This window comes from Rhodamnia argentea, chromosome 9 (assembly GCF_020921035.1).
Source record: "Rhodamnia argentea isolate NSW1041297 chromosome 9, ASM2092103v1, whole genome shotgun sequence".
In the NCBI taxonomy this organism is placed as follows: Eukaryota; Viridiplantae; Streptophyta; class Magnoliopsida; order Myrtales; family Myrtaceae; genus Rhodamnia; species Rhodamnia argentea.
In genome coordinates this window covers 4,841,946-4,859,440 of record NC_063158.1, presented here as the reverse complement: position 1 = coordinate 4,859,440, position 17,495 = coordinate 4,841,946, and the positions used below count along the sequence as shown (strand labels likewise).

The window sequence follows — 17,495 nt, the reverse complement described above, 5'->3', positions numbered from 1 at the left end:
TCGTGTATTGAGTATTCTATTGACCTTGAAAATGTGAGTAGGTCCAGCGGATTAGACCCAACCATCTCACACGACAGCACGAAAGAAGAACTTGAATACAAGAATACAAGACGGCACGGGACGCCGAGCTTGAATGTCCAAACGAATGAACACCCTCTTTTTTATTATTATTATTATTATTATTATTATTATTATTATTATTATCTTAAATCAATCATGATGCTTTGATACTAGTCAAATTTAGATAAAAGTGCAAACAAGACCATGATACATGAATTATAAATCGGAAATGAAAGTGAGAGATCAAAATGAGATTGGCATGTTTGGGTGGAGAGAGGGACAAAAATTGCGGCCGCCAGTTTGGCCCGAAAGTCCAGAAAGACTTGAGAACTAGAAGTAAAGACTTGGGGAGAAAGCCAAGTCAAGTTGGCATTTCGCAGAAAAGGGAGAAAGCAGCTTTGGCAAGTTCCATCAAGCATGTGAAGATTGAAGAAAGAAGAAAACAGAGCAAACACCCTATTCTTTGTCACGATCATATGCACATGACGGATATGACGTAAGGAAGACTAAAATTGCACACGTTTTATGAGCGGGCGAACTGAATCAGACGAGCTAGTCCTTCTCTCCCAGCTTTTTTTTTTTTTTTATATGTTGTGTTCAATCCGGCTAGGATAAATTTTATCCTGCTGGTAAGGTTAGGATAACTTATCTGTTTCATTTTGATGTATCTGCTTTTATACGGACCGAGGCGCGTCACCAAATATCAAATAGGATAATACCCGATCCGATTCTACTTGCCATTCTATCTAGGCTACCAAACGAGCCCCAAGGTAAAAAAAAAAAAAAAAAAAACCATCTCTCATGGCCAAGCTCTTCTGGGAGTAAATAAAATAGAACAGAACGCTTCTATCAAAACCTCTGAATACATGTAACAGCTTAGATTTCTACCGGATCGAAATTGGTCATGACCATCACCACCGTTCAACTCCAATTTTCAGCAAGTTCTGCAAGAGTTTCGTCCTTCAATTGAACAACATTTGGTTTTCATGGCCAATTCCACAAACTTCAATAGCCCATGGGAGGAAAATGAAAATACGACAAGTTCAGGGAAGCTCTTCACAATTGGCCACATGCACAACTAAAAAAGAAATGGATAATGACACAAGTCGCCTCTCAATTTCGGCCCATAAAATTTAGCTCAGTATGCACTGTGGTACCTAGGCTTCTAATTTGTTCGGTGTGGCTCTTAGGCTTTTGGTACGTGTTAAATGTAGTCCCTGAATTATATAATAGCTACTGTTATCATTCTATTAATTCAAATTCATGGACAACATTAAACATTTTCATATAATTTATGGACTAAATTAAACATATACCGAAAATCTAAGTACCACGTTGAATAAATTAAAAATTTCGGGAACGACATTGCACATTGGACTAAAGTTCAGTGATCATATTGGATAATATAAAGTAATTTCATAGACTAGCCAAAGTTAATTGGCCATTTGTGCCATTTTTCCAAGAGAAAAAAAGACGGGAGAGATAAGAAAATAATAATTATTGCTTTATGAAAATTTTCGATTTAATTTGATTCCGGGGTAGATTCCGTGCTCAGTTTCTTCTCTCGCGCGCATATATATCACCATCGCCACCTTCCTTCCTCTCCATCGCTCCAAGCGAGACCAATTCGCTCGCTGCAATCGCGGAGAAGCTTCCCGATCCAGTCTCCGTGGGACGCGAAGCAACAGAATGACGGTTTCATCTGCCGGAGATTCGTCGGAGAGGTAAGCTCGCTTCCGGTTTGACTCCCCACTGCTCGCTCTTTCATTTCCTCGAAAATGGCCGATCGTCAATTAGTCGCTGCGGGAATGAATGTCCTCGGTGGATGTCTCGTTCGATTTGTTCGGGCAGTTCGGATCATGGTCAGTGCGTATATCCGTGTTCTGTTGGAATCCTGCTTGTTCATGCACGTTCGTGATTCTCCCCGAATGTTGGAGTGCCGTCGTGCGACTGCATTCGGTGGAAACGCGGTTCTTCCTTGTTGTCAGATCGGCTGGAGATTTGGATTCACGTATTGAACTTGAAATGATCGAACCTCGTTCGCCTTTTTTCGTGGAGATTCCGTTAGTGCATGTCGATTTAACATCATCGCACTTAGACTTTGTTCGATTTTCTCTCGAGTCGGAGCTAGCATGTTTCGTATATTCATCTTGAACGTAATGAAATTGGCGGATCACTCATGTCGCTAGCTTGTGGAAGCGATAATGTTCGTGGTTTGAGTCTCCACTTAGATGCATGACCTCGGCATGAAATCGACAGACTACTTTTCCTTTTCCTTTTTGTTGGCCGTCGCCTACTTATAAACTTTCCCTTTATCATTCACAGATGAAAGTCTTCACTAGTCAGTAAAAAGTAGCTTTGTAATTGGATGGACTGAGAAATTAGTTAATAGTTGCAGTCCGGATTCGAAGGATAATTTGGGGCTGCGTTCGATTTGTGATTGGAGAAGCAGTGCATTGTTTTTCATTGCATCACTCGGCACATCTTCAGCAAAGCTTCCTGAATTAGTTATGTGAATTTTCTGTTTGGAAATCCTTTTTGCTTTCTATGACAAATCAAAGGAGCTATGTGGGTAAGTGTGGTGTGGATAACTAGTGCTAACTGAAACTTGGTTATCTAGAGAAAATTGACGGAGTTGATAGCAGAGTTAGAGAGACATTGATGCTAGAGGGTTAGTAGATGTTGTGTCTTCAGACACTATATGATATCTGTACATTTCCCACTGTGCCTATGTAAGTTGACGTCATTTTGACAGCATTGCTTCTCTTGTTGGGCTTGCACCACTTGAGGCCGTCCTGTTTGATGTTGATGGAACCCTATGTGACTCGGATCCTCTCCACTACTATGCCTTCAGAGAGATGCTCCAAGAGGTGGAGGTTTTATCCTTATTTACAATCATTTTGTTGTGCCTTGTTCAAGAAATTTAATTGTTTGACTTGGCATTTCATTTTTTCTTTTCGTCGAATCTAGTGATAGTGAATCATGGGCGTCTCTTGATTGCAGATGCATGATGACATGCTTTTGGTATCCATTATTTGATTGTTTTACGCGTTCTTTTCAACACAGGTAGGTTTCAATGGCGGAGTTCCGATCACGGAGGATTTCTTTGCTCAGAATATTTCTGGGAAGCACAATGAAGACATAGCTGAGCTCCTTTTCCCAGATGATGTTCCTCGAGGCCGAAAATTCTGTGAGGACAAGGAAGTCGTGTTCCGCAAGTAAGTCTTCCATTACATCATGTTCCTTTCCTGATGAACTCCTTACTCTTCCAAAGTTTTTGACATCATACTCCATTGATGACCCAGATTGGCCTCAGAACAATTAACAGCCGTGAGTGGCCTGTACAAATTGAAGAAGTGGATCGAAGATCACGGCCTAAAACGTGCTGCAGTTACAAATGCTCCTAAGCCAAATGCTGAACTCATGATCTCAAGTCTCGGACTCTCGGATTTCTTTCAAGCAGTTATTCTAGGAACTGAGTGTGAGCATGCCAAACCACACCCAGAACCTTACCTGAAGGCCCTTGATGTGCTGAAGGCGTCAAAGGAGCATACTCTAATCTTTGAGGTCGGCATCTGACCTTTAGTTTTGTGAAAGTTAATGGGATAGTTCGGTGTCCTGAATTGTGGCTTGTGTTTTGGGTCTCCAGGACTCAGTTTCGGGCATAAAAGCAGGGGTGGCAGCTGGAGTAGCCACTATCGGCATAACAATGAGGAATCCGGAACATCAACTGATGGAAGCAAAGCCAACATTCCTCGTCAAGAGTTATGACGATCCAAAGCTGTGGGCCTCTTTAGAAGCACTCGAGAAAAAGGATGCTTGAAAAATTCTTTGACAACCAGGCAGGTAGAGGACCTGCCCATCGACTGCCATTAGCCGTTTAGATTCGATGCTGCGAAACTGCGAGTTGATGATGATTTGACTTGGGGGATCGCATATTGTTGCCAGAATCTGTTCTGATTCTGAGAGATGCGCCGTAGTACTTTGCTTACAGATTAGATTACTGAAAGTTGGGTGGAAACAGAAACGATGCTATCTTCCCAACTTCGATCGGTTCTTCCACTGTCGTTTATGAATAAGAGTTTCCTATGATATGAATTCGTTCCTCTCGCATTATCACTGTCTCACAGAAAGTTGGGTTTCATTGTTCTCCCTTTCTTTTTACTTCTAGTGGACTCTTACGATAAGAAATGCGTGGAACATCGATGATAATGCAGCATGTTGCATGACACATTGCAGAAGAATATACACAGGTAAGCTGTTGTGAGAAACCTATTATCTTGTTCCATTTGCTCCTGAAAATAACTCCACGATCTTTCTAGTAATCGCGAATTCATGCTCTTTTTCTAATGAATCGCCCCCACAGTTTATGGATTGAACTGATGTGACTTTTCATTTGCAGGTTTCTCGACCTAAACAGTTTCCCTGATCGGCCAAACAGCCCAAGGAGACGACAGGGTGTAACTGCGGCGAAGCCTGCATGCCGATGTTTAGGAGCGGATGGCCGACTTGCGTCGACCATTGACGTGGGTGTGAAGGAATTAAAAGCGTACACTTTGATGGCCACGTCTAAGTTCTTTCATGCGACGCTAAATCAAAGATGAGCCCCATTGAAGATTATGCACTTCTGAGTTCCGACTGTCTCCAATTTCGCATTAGAATGCCTGAAATTTCAAAGGGAACGGCATCAAACCGGGTACGCTAACTCTGTACCAAGATGGAAAAAAAAAACTCACATCTTTATTCAACTTGAAAATATCATCCACATTTTTAGCCCAAAAGGAAAACGGAACATCCTCAACTTTTTTCACAGTCCTCTGTAGAATCTAATCATGCGAGCGGACATTAGTGGGAAGAAAAAAAGAACCAAAAAAAGACACCCACCCAAAACGGGAGAATTACCAAATTAAATTCTAAACCTATTATAAATGTACTAATTCGATTACGAACTTTTTTTTTTGGCTAATTCTATCATAGGCCTTTTGCATTTACGTCAATTTAGTCGATCCGACCAATTTTAGCTGCCGACATTAATATGGTACTACCAACTTTGACGTTGCCTTTTTTTTAATAGTATTATAATAATTTTTTTGAATATTTTATATTTTTTCCTTTTGTTTTGTTTTGTTCTTTTCCCTCCACTTTGAGCCATCGAGGGCCCCTGGTCGACCCTCACCTCGATAAGGGCAAATGAGACCATCGTGGCCCTCGCAACAGGGCCCGCAAGGGTCGATCGGTGACTCTCGTTGGCCCTAAGTATAGAAAAAAAATATAAAAACTAAAGAAATTATAAAAAAAAGTTCACGCAGTGTCGTCCGGCCAAAATTAGCCGGATGAACTGAATTGTCACGAATGCAAAATATTTATAACTGGATTGACAAAAGAAATATGTTTAGAACTTAATTAATACAATTACAATAGGTTTAGGGCTTTTTTGGTTATTCTCTCCACTCAAAACTAATATTAAACCCGACCTTTTTACATTTTTTTTTTTGGGTCAAAGACTTTTTACCTGACTAGAGGTAAAAATACGAAAAGAGGAAATCGAGTACAAGACTACACATGAATTAGGAGCCAAGAGGTCAGGTTGGCATTTCGCGCAAGGGAGAGAAAGTAGCTTTGGCAAGTTACAATAGAGAAACACAAAAAAGAAAACAAAGAACCCCATTCTTTGTCACAAGCATTTGTGCCCACGACAATTCCCCCCTTTAAATCATTTTTACCTAAATTGTGAAAAAGAAATCACGATCCAGGGGAGATTAAAAATCGCAGGTGCTACATACTAGTGGCCATATTTATACGCCCGTGCCTATAAATTATTTAAAATGTACGGTCCAAGGGAGACTAACAAATCACCTAATATTACGTTTAGTTACAAAGACAAGAACTTAGATTTCTATTGGACCGAGCAGGTAAATTTGGTCTCGGACGAGAAATTAGTCATGACTACCTCAATTTCACCCTTCAATTGAATAGCATTTACTTTTCATGGCCAAATTCATAAAATTGAAAAAGCCCGTGGGAGGTCAGTGAAAATACGACAAATTCAGGGAAGCTCTCGACAGTTGGCAACGTGCCCAACCAGAGAAGAAAACAGACCAGAGGGAGTAAATATATATATTATAAGGAAAATCAAAATTGAAAAGCACCTCTCGCGTTCGCTTTTGTTTGATTCCGTGGTAGATTCGGTGCTCGGCTTCCTCCCTCGCGCGCGTACATAACCCCGACCACAATCTTCCTTTCCATTTCCATCGCTCCAAGCGAGACCAATTCGCTCGCTGTCATCACGGAGAGCCTGTGCTCCGATCTCGGCGGGCGCGAAGCACCAGGATGACGGCCGGAGATTCGTCGGAGAGGTAAGCTCGCTTCCTATTCGAGCCACCCTCTCTCGCTCGTTCATTTCCTCGAGCGTTGGAGCCCCGTCATTCCCTCGAGCGTTCGTCGTTCGCCGCTGCGGAAACGGATGTCGTCGGTGGATCCTTTTGTTCGAATTCGTCCGGGGAGTTTGGATCGTGTTCCGTGAAAAGTCGGACGTGTATCCGTTATTCTGTGGTGATCCTGTTTGTTTGTGTGCCGATCATGGACGTTCGCGTTTCTCCCCGAATGTTGGAGTCCAGATTGGGCCTTGAACCCCTTCGCCTATTTTCCTGGAGATTTTCCGTTATTCTCTCCGTTACCGCATCGTTGACTTAAGATCGTCGCAGTGTAATTCTTTGTTCGAAATTCTCTCAAGTCGGAGCCAGCGTGTTTCGTATGAATAATATCTTGAACGTAATGAAAGTGACGGATCACCCATGTCACTTGCTCATGGAATCGATCATGTTCATGGTTTGAGTCTCCACTTGGATGCATGATTCACAGTCTCTTCTGATTAATTGCATATATCCTTCGGCATCTAATTGACAGACTACTTTTCCTTTTTCTTTTTTCTCTTTTTTGCTTTTTGCCTACTCATTAATCTTCTTTTGTCATTTACAGATGAAAGTCTTCGATAGATAGTAGAAAGTAGCTTTAGTTGCAGTCCAGATTTGAAGGGTAATTTGGTGATGCGTGCAATTTATGATTACAGAAGCAATACATTGTTTTTTGTTGCATTACTCGGCACATCTTCGATAAATCTTCCTGAATTAGTTATTTGAGCTTTCTGGTTGGCAATCTTTTTTGCGTTCCTTTCTATGACGAATCAAAGGAGCTACGTGGGTAGTCTGGATAATTAATGCTAGCCGAAACTTGGTTACTTTAGCTACAACTGACAGAGTTGATGGCCGAGTTATAGAGACACGGATGCTACAGAGTTACTGAATGTTGTCTTCATTCAATATGATAGATCTTTACATTCCCCACTGTGTCTTTGTAAGTTGGTTCCATTTTGACAGCATTGCTTCTCTTGTTGGGCTTGCACCACTTGAGGCCATTCTGTTTGATGTTGATGGAACTCTATGTGACTCGGATCCTCTCCACTACTATGCGTTCAGAGAGATGCTCCAAGAGGTAGAGATGTTTCATCTTTATTTGCAAATCATTTTGTTGTGCCTTATCAAGGAATTATCTCATCCTTTAAGTTGGAGTTCATTTTTCATCAAATCTAGTGACCGTGAATCATGAGTATCTCTTGATTGCAGATGCATGACTCTATGCTTTTGGTATTTATTATCTGATTGTATTATGCGCTCTTTCCAAAACAGATAGGTTTTAATGGGGGAGTTCCGATCACAGAGGATTTCTTTGTTGAGAATATTGCTGGAAAACACAATGAAGACATAGCTGAGCTCCTATTCCCAGATGATATTCCTCGAGGCCGAAAATTCTGTGAGGACAAGGAAGCCATGTTCCGCAAGTAAGTCTTCCATCACATCGTACTTCTCTTCTCATGAACTTTTTACTCTTCCAAAGTTTTTGACATCAAGCTCCATGGATGGCGCAGATTGGCCTCGGAACAACTAACGCCTGTGAGTGGCCTATACAAATTAAAGAAGTGGGTCGAAGACCACGGTCTGAAACGTGCTGCAGTTACAAATGCTCCTAGGCCAAATGCTGAACTCATGATCTCAAGTCTCGGACTCTCGGATTTCTTTCAAGCTGTTGTTCTAGGAAGTGAGTGTGAGCATGCCAAACCACACCCAGAACCTTACCTGAAGGCCCTTGATCTGCTGAAGGCGTCAAAGGAGCATACTCTAATTTTTGAGGTCTGCATCTGATCTTTATTTTTCGTGAAATCCCAAAGGGATAATTCGGTGTCCTGAAGTGTGGCTTGTGTTTTGCGTCTCCAGGACTCAGTTTCAGGCATAAAAGCAGGGGTTGCAGCTGGAGTGGCCACTATCGGCATAACAACGAGGAACCCGGAACATCAACTGATGGTAGCAAAGCCAACATTCCTCATCAAGAGTTATGACGATCCAAAGCTGTGGGCCGCTTTGGAAGTGCTCGAGAAGAAGGATGCTTGAGAAATTCTTTGACAAACAGGAAGGTGGGAGGACCTGCCCATCAACTGCCATTAGCCATTTATATTCGATGCTGCGAAACTGCAAGTTGATGATGATTTGACTTTGGGATCGCATATTGTTGCCGGAATCTGTTCTGATTCTGAGATGTGTCGTATTACTTTGCTAACACATTAGAGTACCGAAAGTTTAGTGGAAACAGAAACGATGCTATTTTCACGGCTTCGATCGTTTCTTCCACTCTCATGTATTAATAAAGAATTTCCTATAAAAATGTCGGGTTTCATTGTTCTCCCCTTTCTTTCCGCTTCTAGTGGTCTCTTATGATGGGGAATGCATGAAACATCGATGATAATATAGTACGATGTACGACACATTGTGAGGAAATTTACACACGTAAGGTGTGAAAAACTTATTATCTTGTTCCTTTTGCTCCTGAAAATAATTCGATGAACGAGATTTTGCTCCTGAAAATAATTCGATGAACGAAATTCTCTTATATGGCTAATTTTAAGTGACTCGGAATTTTATGGATACGAGAACTTACAGAAATTACTTATTTGAGTTGGTCAACCGTGTCACTAAAGGTGTCAATGTGGATTATGGACCTATTTTTTAATCTATTTTTATTCACTTGGGTCATATATGGGTTTAGCAAATTTAAAAAATGAGTCAAATATGTGTTTAAACTTATAAAGCTTATTAAAATATGAGTCTTAACTTAACTCATTTTTTGCCTGTGGCCTGGCTTCCCAAGCATCCACTTATAAATGGACCTCAACTCAAGTATATTAGTTTATTTTTTTATTTTAATTTTTATAAGTAAAACAAAGAAATAAAAATAAAAAATGTTTTAGCATACCTACCACTATCCACGGCCACCCGCCGTCGCCACCGAAGAAAATAGGAAATAAATTTTTAATAATAAAAAATAAAAATATTTTTAAAAAAAGTTAAAAAAATTCAATTGCATGAAAGTGTTTTAGCAATATCATTTTTTTAACAAATTATATATAACAAATATTCCATGATTTACTTAAATATAGAAGTATTTAAGTAATATGGGTAGGGTAAGGTTGGGTCGGGTCGGGTATGAGTTGGGTCAAGTATGAGTTGTTAGATTTTTATTGTATGAAAATAAGTCAAAACGGGTTAAATGGATTAATACAGGTCGGATCATATTTGACCCGACTCGACACACCCATTTGACATATTTACGTGTCTAAAAGGTTGATTATAGACGATGGCCTTCATAAATTGTCACAGATATATTAATTTGGAGTTTTTCATGATTTTAATTCTCTAATTATTGATTAGAGACAATGGCCCTTCATAAATTCATTCTAAGGTCAAAAGGTCGTTGTGGTTCGTTCTAAAAGGTTGTGCATTTCTTCATGATATCTTAGCCTTTTCTTAAGTGATGAACAATCAATCTAAGAATGCCAACCCCGATTTGCATCTTGTTAGGCGTAGCGCTCGGACCCGCAATTGAATTACTTGGCAGGGTAGAGATGAATCTAATTAGAATTGGAAGGTTTGAAATCTTCATGAGTGTAGTGATCTTTAATTAATGTATGAATAAAGGGGTAATTATTACGCGGGCGGGATGTTCGGAATCATAAAAATGGGATGATTAGCCCAAACGATTAATATCTAACAATTAACGGGCCCGGCCCGTGAACCCGAAGATGCCCGACCCAGTGACCCGGTTCCTTCCTACCCGACCCAACTCGGCCGCTTCTTGACCCGCCGATTCGTTTAAAGCAGCCTTCTCCTCCTCCGATCGCCCCGAAATTAAAAGGACTCAATCGATCGGGTATCGCGCCAACCGAACACTGCGACATATAACAAAGCCCCTCTCTCTCTCGCGCGCGCGCGCCCCCGCGTGACGCTCTAGCTCTCCACATGGCGGCCTCGTCGGCGGCCCATAACGCCACCGCGCCGGCCTCAATCGCCGGCGTCGCGGGGGGGAACCGCACGGAGGCGCCGCCGAAGACGCTCCGCGGCCTCAACAAGCCCAAATGCATTCAGTGCGGCAACGTCGCTCGCTCCAGGTAATCAATTCAGTTTCCCTTCTCGATTACGTCACTAGTTTCGAAAGGCATCGCCGTTTCTCTTGTCGCGCGTTTGGTGTTGTACGAGTGCTCGTGTTACTGCGGTTTGGTTTTGTTCTTTTTTCTTGAGGGAGTTGTTTGGAGATACAGTTACGACTTTGCCCGCGAGTGCTTAGGTTGAAGTAGGCTCTGGGTTCTGATGACCAGGGGTGACCGCTCGCTCGTGAGCGAATATATTGTCCAGACTGTGTATATTTGGAGGGTGCGAGTTAAATTTCGTAGACAGTCAGTTGCCGATGATGCTCAAAGTCGAACCAAATTAGCGGCTCCCTTGGGCTTGAGCTTAATCTGCAGGTAGCTCTCTTGCCTGTATCGCTGTTAGATGTTCATGTTAGTAATTAGGGTAAAGAAACAGGAGGTATCAAGCTCGCAAAAATGGATCGTGATTTGAAAAGCTTACCTTGGGAGTCCCTCTTTATCACTTTAAGTTGAGGAGCTTCTGGCAGGTATGGTGGGTTTTGCGAAGTAATTCTCAGTGATGGGTTTATGGTTCCTCATGGGAAGGCATTCATACAGATCAAGTGGGTCATCCAGTGATTGCATTTCCTCTTTTAATACGGCGGCTTATGTGCACCACTTTCTGCTTTTTTTTTGGGGGGCGTGGGGGGGTGGGGGGGTGGGGGGGGAGGGGAGGGGTTGGGGGTGTTGATGTTGGTGTTATGGGTGTTGGTTGCTTGGTCTGAGGTTGGAGGGTTTTTTCCCCCCTGCAACCAAGGTTCTTATTTGTAATTGGTCAGAAGGGCCAAGTTCACGTCTGGAAGTTGAGAGATTCGAATTTTTCTTTACATAGTCTGTAGATGAATTAATATCCTCTCCGGCTTATTTGTTTTCGCTTGTTAAGAAGTTATGGCTCTTCCAGTTGGCAATTATCATGACTCTGCATTAAGGACAATGCAGGAGCAGGTGTTTTAAGCAGAGAGCTCTTTTATTCGACGCACATAATCTCGTACACGTGCCCAATATTAACTGATCATCTGTAAGCATAGGCATACCGCTAGCAAGAGTGGGTTGTGTAAGACATTCATAATCAATGGTCTGCAATATTAAGTAAGTTAAAGGATTCAATTGAAAAACCAAAAGAAATTAGAAAATCAAGTTGCACAAACATTTTTACGTAGAGGACCAAAGTGTAGATTTAACCGTTAAAGATTTGATCAACATCTTATGTGATAATGATTCCTCAACCTGATACTAAGAGATTATCTGCATTTGATCTAGGTTTGTAAACTTTATGTGATTTAATTCTAATTGATTCAGTTATTGTATTGTATGATCATGTCTTTACTGATCCAATTTCCATACGATATGGTGTACATTGATCTCAAGAGTTGTATAGTTTGTTAGACTTTCTAGATTCTAGCTCTTTGTAACTTTTGTATAAAGGAGGTAAACCCTTGGTAGTTCGTATTTTTTCCTTATTGAACTTTCCTTTTGTTTTCAATACTAAAATATAAACAAGTTCTACATTGATCCTTAAGTTATCCTTGTTGGAAGGACTGATGATACCCTAAGCATAATCATGTAATTATTACCAATGATGTGCGTTCCGCATCAAGATCTTACAAAATGTAAATTGCATAATGTAACCTTTCATGTGGGTAATACAAGCATTTAAGGTGAAAGAACTGTGTCTCCTGGTGCTGTTAAATTAAATATAGCAAATCTCATTGCCATATGTCACAGCATGGACTGTGAAGGTTTGGGTACATTAAATTACATCAAGCCTAACTTATATTTCTGAAACTTGAGCTTGAACATTTGCAAATTGCTTTATATTGACATTGTTCCTCTTGAGATAATTATAACGAGAAAACATATGAATGCCTAGAGTCCTCGTCGAGAGATCGTAAATGCACTTGATACCGCATTTAATATTTTTTGGGAAAGAGAAGCTGGTAGTTAATGTACTAAATTCATTGCAATATCTGAGGTTGTGATGTTTGCCCGTCTTGAGAGCACATTAAATGTCTTGGAGGTGCTATTTATGTTGACCGACCGACCAATAAAATACCTATGTTGTTCAAATGTACATCACACCAATGAGTTGTCTGATCACGGCCTTGATATAGCTGGCACGTTGTGGTGGCAAGGGTAGAATGTGGCAATTTTTTTAAGATTTTGAGATAATATCTATCTCCTCTTAAACTCAATTTTGATCTGTTGAGTTTACTGTGTAGGTGTCCTTACCAGTCATGCAAAAGTTGCTGCTCCAAAGCTCAAAATCCCTGTCATATTCATGGTATTGTACTTTTCAAATATGTTGGTTCTATTTAAGGTATTGTTGCCATGCGAGTTTAGGGATGTTAGTAAGGATTTAGGAGGATGTTCATGCTGCTAGGATGATTTTGCTCGATAGTATCCTGAAACGATACATCCTGCTCTGCACTTCCGAGTTTTAAATGTAACTGTGTTTGCATGGGCAATTGGGATCTAAATATCAGAATGGTATGCTGGATATTGCAACATTTTTCGATGGACAGAAGATAACATTTATTATAAGGAAGGTGTACACCATTGACATTTGACTCTACAATGGTAAAGATAATGCTTTTCTTATGTAATTTCGTGTCCTAGCGTTAACAATATGGAGAATGGCATTGAAGTTGTAAAATTATGACATGTAAAATAGAGAATATATTGAACTGTTTATGAATCATAACAAAAACATGTCCATCATGTCTTATAGAGTTTTTTCTTTTCTTTCTTTTACGTGGTCACGCTACTTTATGTCTCTAAATTTGGTTATGAAGTACTTGTTCCTATTCTATGTAGCATTGACAATCTTCTATTTGAGAATTGAAATAGATGTCACAGGGCCCACCGAGCTTGTCATGATGAAAACTAAGAAGTTTGTACTTTATATTCTGCTTTATCTTGTCTAGTTTGAAATACTGCTGTTATTCTAACTGCCATAAGTGATTAGTCATTGTTGCAGTAATCGGTGTGGTGCATTCTGCATCAATTTAGAGGTCAGAAGCATGTCAAAAGTGGGCTGAAGAAAAATTTTACTTGCAAAAGATGCAGTTTGTCAATCGTAAATCTGTATATCCTCTGATGTTTCCATGAGCAGGGTTTCGGCACTATCAATATTGTCAATTCAGCTGAAAGATATTTGATGATATTTGTTTAGGGGAAAGGAGAAGTAGGTTGAAGAAATGGTTCGCATGTTTGCTTCAGTAGACATGTGTTTCATCATGTATGACACTTTGGATGAGTAAAGGCTCAAGCTGTGTGAACTTGCTATGCAGAAGTGAAAATTGAGATTTGTGAATTCATTCGCAAAAGTTCACGATCCTATTTTCTTTTGCTGTGGCCATTATTCCTGATGTTGCCATCCTCCTTTGTCAGTTTCTCCTGATCTTTTGTATTGTTTTTAGTGCTTACTTTCTATTCGTGCAGTTTTGAAAGCCAATGCAACTTTTCCAGACAAGACCCCACCTTCCAGCTCTCCTATCTTTAGTCAGCAGGCAACTGAACAATCTCCTTCAGGGTAAGTTCAGTGTTAATCACCAATGGATGCACATCACCTGCTTTGTTGAAGTTTCAGCTCTAATTACTAATCATTATAAGTGACTTGTCTACTGTAGTTTTTATTTTTGGTATTCATCCAATAGAGATACTTAAATGGTTAAACATTTGGTTTCGACCCTTATTACCACAACGTCATTCAAAAATCTGCCCATTTTTCCAAGTTTAGTTGGTCATTAAGTAAATTTCTTGGTGAATGCACTATAGATGGAACATCTAAGTGCAAAATTATATTCAGATTCAAGGAGATGCTGCTTCACTCAATGGGTTGGCATTGTTCTTGAAATGTGGCTTTACTCTGGGTGTGATTAAGTTTGTGATCATTTTCTTGGAGATAACTTTTTATTATGGAGGAAGAATGAAAATTTAATTGAATTTGGCTGGTTATGACATAAATGTAATTTTATTTGAGTGACAGTTATGCACTGTTAACAATCAAGGAAAAATTGTGTTCTTGAAAATGATCCATTGAAGAAGGCATGTAAGCTCGTCATTTTTGTAGTGATAAACTGGAATTTTCAATCTCCATGTCAGACTAGTCTGTCGATGCACGTTTGCTGCTGAAGAATGTGAGATTAGATGGTCATTAGCATGTACTCCTGGGTCAAGGTTTAGACGTGCCTTCCTGATTGACTTTTACTTTCAATGTTTTGCTTAATCAAAATTTCCCGGCGCACACAATAAGATTTCTTTGAAATTCAAAATATTTGAAACTTTCACAAAATGCAGTTGTAGACACGTAGATTGGCGTATAATATTTCATAATTCTTTGACATTCGTATAATATTTACATTTTTGGCTGGAAAACAAAATAGTAAAATTTGCTTTTAGTGTAGCTAAAACAAACAGGCATGGACATGGATAGAGTCCATCAGCTCACTGGGCATGCCATCTTTGAAGCTCATTGTTGACATCCTAAAGCAATCTATTCACTGCTTTAAATGAAAGCAGCAATGTTTTTAGTAGTAAGTTGTCGCGCTTTTTCCAAATGACGTGGATGATGGTATCAGAAGATCTTGGCTGTGTTATTTGACTATATTCAGCTGAGATATAAGAAGTTAAATCTGAAATGTAACTTCTTATATGGAGTAAACTGTGGGGAGTATTCACTTAGTTCTCATGAATTCTTTCTTTGCTTCATTTTCTTTGTTTGTCCGAGAAATTTTCCATTTCGTCGCTATATTTTTGTTACTTGAAATGTTTTGTACTTTTAACAGCTACTTGATTAACCTATTCTGCATGACTTTCCAATTCACTGACTTGCCTATAGCATAAGGATGTCGTCTGGTGAGAAATGAGACATGATTTATATCGAATTACTTTAACAGCTACTTGATTAACCTATTCTGCATGACTTTCCAATTCACTGACTCGCCTATAGCATAAGGATGTCGTCTGGTGAGAAATGAGACATGATTTATATCGAATTACTTCTTTGTGACTTTCTTTCAGGAGTTCACTGAGAGTTGCATCTCTTCGGCAACTATCCAACAATTTCTCCCAATTCAATAATGTGCAAATGCCATTGCGTACTAAGAAGCCATTAACTAGAAAGGTATGCATAATTGAAGCTATCTAAGTGTTGAGTCTTTGTTAGATTGTGTTTCAATGGTTCGGCAATACATGTTCTTGATTGCGAGAGGTTTTTCAGGATGCTGCGGCTATAAATGAATGGAGGTTTGCCAAGTTAAAGGAGTTCAAAGATCGGCATATCGAGGTAGAGGACGAATCTTTTGACCGATATATGCAGAATGTTAGCCTACTAGAAGATGTATTTGCCTTGGAGTCGCTAGCCGAAGGTTCTGGCCAAGATGAGTCCCCTACATCAATACCTGGCCCCGCTTGTGGGGAGGAGAAGAGCATTGTCTTCTCAGAGATGAAACTGAAGCTAAAAGCGAACCCGGTTAGGAAGGAGAATTTGAGAAAGAGGATTCATGGAGTCATTGATGAAGGGTTGAGGAAACTTCAAAAACTTGAGCTGAATAATCAGGCAAATGATTCAGTTGTCCAAGGTGAACTGATTAATAGGCCCAAAATAAAAGGTTTCTTGGTCGAAAGAGCTTTGATTATCCATGATCTAAACGAGAAGCTGAACAAAGCACGGAATGAGGAGGATTTAAAATCTTGCTTGGATATGCAAGCCCAGTTAATTAGTCAGCACGTTGGGTCGGGGGAAACAGTAGCAGAAAACACCAAGCCATCCCTGCCAGCACATGCTGCTGAAGATGATAAAAAAATGGGGTCTGGATCTGCTTTTTCTTTACCAAAGTCTGTAAGTACTGCTGAGATTGATCAAGAAACTCTCAACATTATCAGTTCTCACTTCTCTTCTCTTGAGCAGATAGAAAATCTGTAACATGATTTGAAGGTTGGACACCGGCCAAAGGCTGAAATTGAGGATGGAGTAACATTATTGTTTGTTGTACTGGAATCAGTTGCGTAGGTAGTTTCATGTCCAAGCGCCCTTGTAGATTTTACTCCTTGTTCTTTATGCTGCGAACAACTATGTTTCAGATGGTTATTGGCGTCGATGTGATTTATTGTCGCAATGTTCGGACACTCTTGTTGCATACATTAGCTCTATTTAGCTTGCATATGATACCTGTGGATGCATTTGTGGGGAATTGCTCACACTTCGTGCCATTCGAAGTCCAAGGCAGGCCAAAGCTACGCCGGCTATACGGTAGTTGTGACCTGCAGATTGTTCATTCCACACCAACATTGCCATGCCTTTACTTTGTGCTATTTGCATTGAATCTAGGATAGGACCGTTCATGAAGTGAAAATTGATTTCGAATGAGCTGGTCTGGGCTTGGCTGATGGGCTCAAGTAACTTCAAAGTAGCCTTCTCAATGTGTGATGGGCAGGTAACATAGAATGTTGTGCGGGTTAGTTTGCTCAACTTGGTGTAATTGGGTTGAATTACTACCAAATATTTTGTTTCCCCTTAATTCTCTTCCAAAGTCCAAAAATTGAAAAGAAAAATCTTCCTCAATCAAATAAACACGTGGATGCCTAATGCCTATCACGTATGTTTCCTAGGGAACATTATGTCCTACCAAACGGAAAATAAACTCGGAGGAAGAAAATCGGTGATGTGATCATTGAATGCCCGCTCGATTTTCAATAGCCTTTTATTGAAATCTAGAGCTGGGGTAGATGCAACACGATAGGCATTTCAACTGCCACCAGAGGAAGGGGAAACATTAAAAAATAAAAAGTTAGAATAAGATGGAAAGACTAATCATGAGATGGCCAAGCACAACCTTTGCAACACGTCTTCAGTTCAAAGTGAAATCAACTCAAGCTTGAATTCTTGGTGCTTTGTGGGAAAGATATTCCAAAATGGGCT

General features: G+C 40.2%; 2 protein-coding genes across 4 annotated transcripts; both read left to right on the top strand.

The window, feature by feature from the left end:
* The first annotated feature begins 1,633 nt into the window (after nucleotides 1–1,633).
* LOC115736874 (haloacid dehalogenase-like hydrolase domain-containing protein Sgpp) lies at nucleotides 1,634–8,796 on the top strand. Of its 3 annotated transcripts, none has more exons than XM_030668738.2 (5): nucleotides 1,634–1,784; nucleotides 2,816–2,930; nucleotides 3,127–3,278; nucleotides 3,366–3,627; nucleotides 3,710–4,176. In XM_030668738.2, exons 1-5 carry the CDS (start codon nucleotides 1,750–1,752, stop codon nucleotides 3,881–3,883), a joined length of 738 nt encoding a protein of 245 aa, XP_030524598.1. In that variant the 5' UTR covers nucleotides 1,634–1,749; the 3' UTR covers nucleotides 3,884–4,176. The 3 variants fall into 3 exon arrangements, with proteins under 3 accessions (XP_030524598.1, XP_030524597.1, XP_030524601.1); XM_030668737.2 differs by lacking the exons at nucleotides 2,816–2,930; nucleotides 3,127–3,278; nucleotides 3,366–3,627; nucleotides 3,710–4,176 and adding exons at nucleotides 7,437–7,551; nucleotides 7,746–7,897; nucleotides 7,985–8,246; nucleotides 8,331–8,796 and having other exon boundaries at nucleotides 1,666–1,784; XM_030668741.2 differs by lacking the exons at nucleotides 1,634–1,784; nucleotides 2,816–2,930; nucleotides 3,127–3,278; nucleotides 3,366–3,627; nucleotides 3,710–4,176 and adding exons at nucleotides 6,242–6,416; nucleotides 7,437–7,551; nucleotides 7,746–7,897; nucleotides 7,985–8,246; nucleotides 8,331–8,796.
* A 1,484-nt stretch (nucleotides 8,797–10,280) lies between these two features.
* On the top strand, nucleotides 10,281–16,783 carry LOC115737071. Its single transcript, XM_030669031.2, has 5 exons — nucleotides 10,281–10,555; nucleotides 12,793–12,854; nucleotides 14,015–14,105; nucleotides 15,596–15,698; nucleotides 15,795–16,783. Exons 1-5 carry the CDS (start codon nucleotides 10,407–10,409, stop codon nucleotides 16,497–16,499), a joined length of 1,110 nt encoding a protein of 369 aa, XP_030524891.1. The 5' UTR covers nucleotides 10,281–10,406; the 3' UTR covers nucleotides 16,500–16,783.
* The last annotated feature ends 712 nt before the right edge of the window (nucleotides 16,784–17,495 follow it).